General features: G+C 37.8%; 2 protein-coding genes across 2 annotated transcripts; both read right to left on the bottom strand.

The window, feature by feature from the left end:
- Positions 1–52: 52 nt before the first annotated feature.
- On the bottom strand, positions 53–1,496 carry LOC128188437 (ceramide-1-phosphate transfer protein-like). The gene is made up of 2 exons (XM_052859486.1): positions 947–1,496; positions 53–654 (listed from the first exon to the last, which is right to left on the bottom strand). The coding sequence occupies exons 1-2, from the start codon at positions 1,078–1,080 to the stop codon at positions 174–176; spliced, it is 615 nt and encodes a 204-aa protein (XP_052715446.1). The 5' UTR covers positions 1,081–1,496; the 3' UTR covers positions 53–173.
- Positions 1,497–1,513: 17 nt separating this feature from the next.
- On the bottom strand, positions 1,514–3,447 carry LOC128188435 (ceramide-1-phosphate transfer protein-like). Its single transcript, XM_052859485.1, has 2 exons — positions 3,244–3,447; positions 1,514–2,203 (listed from the first exon to the last, which is right to left on the bottom strand). The coding sequence occupies exons 1-2, from the start codon at positions 3,375–3,377 to the stop codon at positions 1,690–1,692; spliced, it is 648 nt and encodes a 215-aa protein (XP_052715445.1). The 5' UTR covers positions 3,378–3,447; the 3' UTR covers positions 1,514–1,689.
- Between the last annotated feature and the right edge of the window lie 1,521 nt (positions 3,448–4,968).

Here is a 4,968-nt window from a genome sequence, read left to right as displayed (position 1 = left end):
CATTTAACATTATTATTCAAAGACTGGTAAATAAAAGTTTGCATATGTTTTTACCGTTTACATGAAAATTCTTATAAAGAACAATCACAAGATTGATTATCACAGATTTTAATAAATGAAAACTCACTCACTCTCTCTCTCTCTCTCTCTCTCTCTCTCTCTCTCTCTCTCTCTCAGTTCATTCCTCGGGAAGTGAATTCTAAGTCTATAGCGTCAAACACTGGTTTTCCTGCCTCTGTGGCTCTTTGGACCAGAAGCGACGACTGTTCGTAGTCCTGTTTACACATCGTCTCAATCAGAGTCTTTCGCGAGGGAAGTGTATACATGGCGAATCCCGCCAATTTCTGGACAAGCCACGTGTCGTGTTTCGCCATTGTATTTTTGTATACTTCAGCTGCAATGTCTGACGTCCGTTCGTCGTCGGAACTTTTGGATAGCCGGGCCATAAACTGGAGGATGAGTTCTAGCGCTCGGTGGAGGCGCAGTAGTGCGCATGCGCCTGGTCTCTGACTAGAGCTCGCCTCCTGAAGCATCAGGGCTTTAACTGTACAGTAAGCCTGGTTGTTTTTCTGCATGAGGTCCGTTATAACATTGATTTTTCCTTCCAAATCTTTGGCAACAAAATAGAATAGTGTTCCACAAAGTCTGAAAAACCTACAATACAGTCCCTATACAATGAGGATGTTAATTCAATATCATAAAGATTTTCTTCTATATATATAGTTTATATCATGTAGGAAATAAAAACAAATTAATTCCATTGATTGTTTTCATATTTTAATATTCGTTGTGATCGTTTATGGGAAATTAATTAAAAAGGAATGGGGAAAGTACCATGCTTTGCCGAAGAACACAGACTATGGAAACTTTGCATGCGATCATTTGAACTCATTGAATTTAGCTCCTAGTTTAATTTTACGTAATATACGCGTTATGTTGATCCTACCTGGCCAGTTCACTGTAGGCTCGTAAGTAACATTTCAAGTCAACGTCATGATCCTCTTTCAAACTTTCCCTAAAATTCACCTCAACCACCTCCAAGTCAAAATCCTTTTTCGTGTCTTCTTCAAACTCAGCCATGACTGTTTGTTGTTTATTGACTGGCGTTTAAATCATTATCATAGCTCCCATCAGGATATGAGCTATAGAGAGGGGACTGGGTTCAAACAACTATGCGGAAGTGTTGAGACAAGCAAGTTATATAGAGGGCACATGACGAGTATTGAAGAAGACTCGTTATATAACACTTACGTATTTTTCATCTTTATTTCAATATTATAAAACAGTGTCCATTGTAATACTGCAGATTTCCTCGTATCAAACAACACTTATACATTGTATTCACTTTAAACATAACAATCACTTTACGTAACATACATGTACTTATCATTCTCTCTCGGCACACTGGAAAATGTAAATTCATATATGTACACGCTAACACAAAATACAGACACACATCATATCGATAAACTTAGCTAGCCAAGAGTGTCAACCCATGGTGTCAACCCATGGTGTTTCTCTATTCACCCTACATCGTGGATCCCCACCCTTGGCTGGCGGAGATGCAAATTAATATAGTTAATAAATAGTTTTTCATTTACCCATTCAATCATATTAAATATTTGTTAAGAATATATCTTCATACAGGTCAACTTGATTGTACTATTCTTATCCTATTCCCTCCGTCTTTTAGGGTAAATCCAATAAACCGTGATTTGCAAAAATGTTCTGCGTGTCTTCGTAAACAGGTTTTCCCGCCTTTACAACAGAGTCCAACAGTTCTAGCGCGTGCGCGTAATTATGCTTGCACATGGTTTCAAAGAGTTGTCGTCTGCTTGGCAACATGTACATTGCAAAGCCCGCCATCTTCTGGACGAGCCATGGATGATAATGAGCGAGTGTGTCTTTGTAAGTTTCAGCGGCAATCGTTGACGATCTATCGTCGTCTGAACTTTCACCCATACGCCTCATGAACTCCAGAATGAACTCGAGTCCTCTGTGGAGACGGAGCAACGACCTTGACCCCGAGGGAAGTTTGTGTTTGACCTTTGTGATGTTATTCGCGACCTCGAAGTCGGTCATTGATTGGACGGTGACGTAGTGTCGGCCATTAGGTCCATCCAAATGGCTCTCCAGCACGTGGATTTTCTCCTCAAGGTCTTTGGCAACAAAAGCGAAAAGCCTACCAGTAAGTCGGAAGAACCTGATTTAAATAAAAACAAAAGGTGTACATCTAGGAAAATAATAATTCAAGGGCCTTAATTTAATGAGAATAGACATATGTACATGTGGTTGACGGTAAAAGTATAGTTTATTTGCTCAAATTAAACGTATAAGTAAAGAGGACCAAATATACAGAATAAACATAGACACAAATCGCTAGAATCAGATACATGTCATGCACATCCAGGTAAAGGAACAAGAACAGGAGTAAGATAGAAAACAGTCATGTATAATGACTTCAATAATTTGATATAAAGGATCAGGTCAGAAGAACAATAAAGGGGAGCAGACAGCATCGAAATTTTTTTTAAAGGGGCATAGTTCGTCACGGTTTTGGTCGAATTCTATTTTCTGTTTTATTAATTACAATTTTTTAGGAATGTATTTCTAATGATCAACCAAAATTTGAGAGTCAATCGTGTTGTTACCATCAAGATACAGGGCTCACAATTCTTTGTTGCGTAAACAGGCTCTTGTCCTGTTTTTGTTTACATAGGTTCAATACACCAGTAAGAAATCTTTTTCAATTTGATTTGTCTGTTTTCTTATTCATTTAAAGCATAACTAAAAAATTCCTAATGTTTAACACATTTATTTTTGGGTCTTAAACTGGAATTTTCACTTCAACATTCAAAATGTAACCAAAGCTTTGTTTACATAGCAAAGAATTGTAAGCTCTGTGACTTGCTTATAGATCTATCTCAACAAACGACACTCAAATTTTGATTGCCTATTAAGAATGGCTTACTGAAGCACTGTGAACATTAAAATCGGGAATATAATTTTTGACTTAAACAGTCACTGTGTTAAATCGTGAACATGTCCTCTTAAATAGATATACATAGTTTTTTCAGAGACTTGGCATTAGGGTTCAGAAAACCTCGAAACAATATCTTGTGTCTAAATATTCCCAGCTATGACGTTACTAACTGGACAATAACAAAAGACTGGTGTAACATCGTATGTTTTTACTGACTGGTCGTTATACAAGCTGTCAATCACGTTCACTATACTTCTTACCTGTTCAACTCGTGATAGGCCTCCAGGTAATTCCTCAGGATCAGCTGATCGCTGCTCTCTCGGCATTTCACGAACCCTTGGTGAACAACATCTAAATCAAAATCATGTTTGGCATCGTCAGGAAAATCCGCCATAACTTACCAAGGGGCTCCTGTAATGTGCCGGGCGTGAGGACTCGTGCACCAAGTGTTGATAAACAGGGGGCGCTCACGTGTGTATATGTAATTATACAGGTGCCAGCGAGTGCCCGCCGACTGCTATTTAAATGTACACAACTGGCCTTGAACAGTAAAACATGGTCAGTCATTAATTGGGAGATTGGCCATGCAATTTGTCTATGTGTAAAATATAGTCTAGAGTCTACAGTACTTTTTTATCATAAGACTTACTGCAATCTGATCAAGAAGTTCTTGAATTCGTTATAATGTAATCTTTGAATAGTGTATAGTGAATAGTGTACTTCTCTTAGATCAATCTCTCCAACGTCGTTGACTTGTTGTTTTTTATTTGTTTTTTGGGGGTTTTTTGTTTTGTTTTTTTTGGTGGAGGTGTTTGTTTTGTTTTTGTTTGACTTGTTTGTTTGTTTTTGTTGTTGTTTTGTTGCTTTTTTTTTGGGGGGGGGGGGGGGGGTAGTACTAATTTCGAGCTGTTAACGGTTAAAAACAATGTGTAACCTAGCTTCCTTTAAATAGTATAAACAGCATGAGGGTACATACGTCCCTGATATAATAAAACGTCTTAAATATATAAAAAATACTAATAATAGTATATATGATTGTTCTAAAACATGTTCAATATATTGAGTTTGCCTACGGGATGAAGCATTATAAAAAATGGAACGAAGCATTATCAAAGGGAACGTGTGATACAACGCACTTTGAAAATTACTCACTCCAATAAAAAATTGGAGGTGCCTCAACTGTTGGACCAAATCAAACGTAAACATGCTTTCTAATAATTTAGAAACTACACATTGCCTCTCTCCAACCTCAATCCGTGATTCGAACGCATTTCCTGTATTTGCCCCTCCCCCTTTACTCTTTATTTGCATTCGCGCCGTCTCTTTATCCTTCGATCACGGCAATTTATTGTAGTAAGGGTGACCGTTGCTCGGATCGAGAGATGGGCCCTGTCCAGACCTCATGAAAAATTCAAACTTAATATTATATACAAAAATTCTACATCGTGAAATTACCGAAAATAGGCCTCGTACCCCTCCCCCTGTTCTAATGCTCTTTTCAGAAAATTCCTGTTGTGTGGCTTAAGCGACTTTCACATGATTGTTAACATACTTACACATCGTTTATATTAACATTTATAATGAATTTTGATATTATGAACACTTTTAAGTGCACAACCTCACCTCACTAAGCAGTGTGCAAAAGTATTACAATGTACACGAAGCAATGCCAAATTGATTTGAATTTGTTTATAAATACTGAATACATGTACTACTTTTGGTCACTTTTTAAAAATCAAAACAAGGTTCAGATTTCCCCTGACTTTACTTCCCTTTATGTTTATCACGTAGTTAAGATCATTGCTTAATAAATATCAGGCACGTAGCATCGGAGGGGGGGGGGGGAGCAGTCCCACTTTCTCTCGCAGCAACTAATTTTTTTAAATTTACATATAAAAAATTGAATTATCATGGAGTTGCCCCCCCCCCCCCCCCCCCCCCACTTTTTGGGAGTATGTAAGGAATTGGTATGAAAATAAGGAAAT

This window comes from Crassostrea angulata, chromosome 6 (genome assembly GCF_025612915.1).
Source record: "Crassostrea angulata isolate pt1a10 chromosome 6, ASM2561291v2, whole genome shotgun sequence".
Taxonomy (NCBI): domain Eukaryota; kingdom Metazoa; phylum Mollusca; class Bivalvia; order Ostreida; family Ostreidae; genus Magallana; species Magallana angulata.
This window is presented reverse-complemented; position numbering and strand designations above follow the sequence as displayed.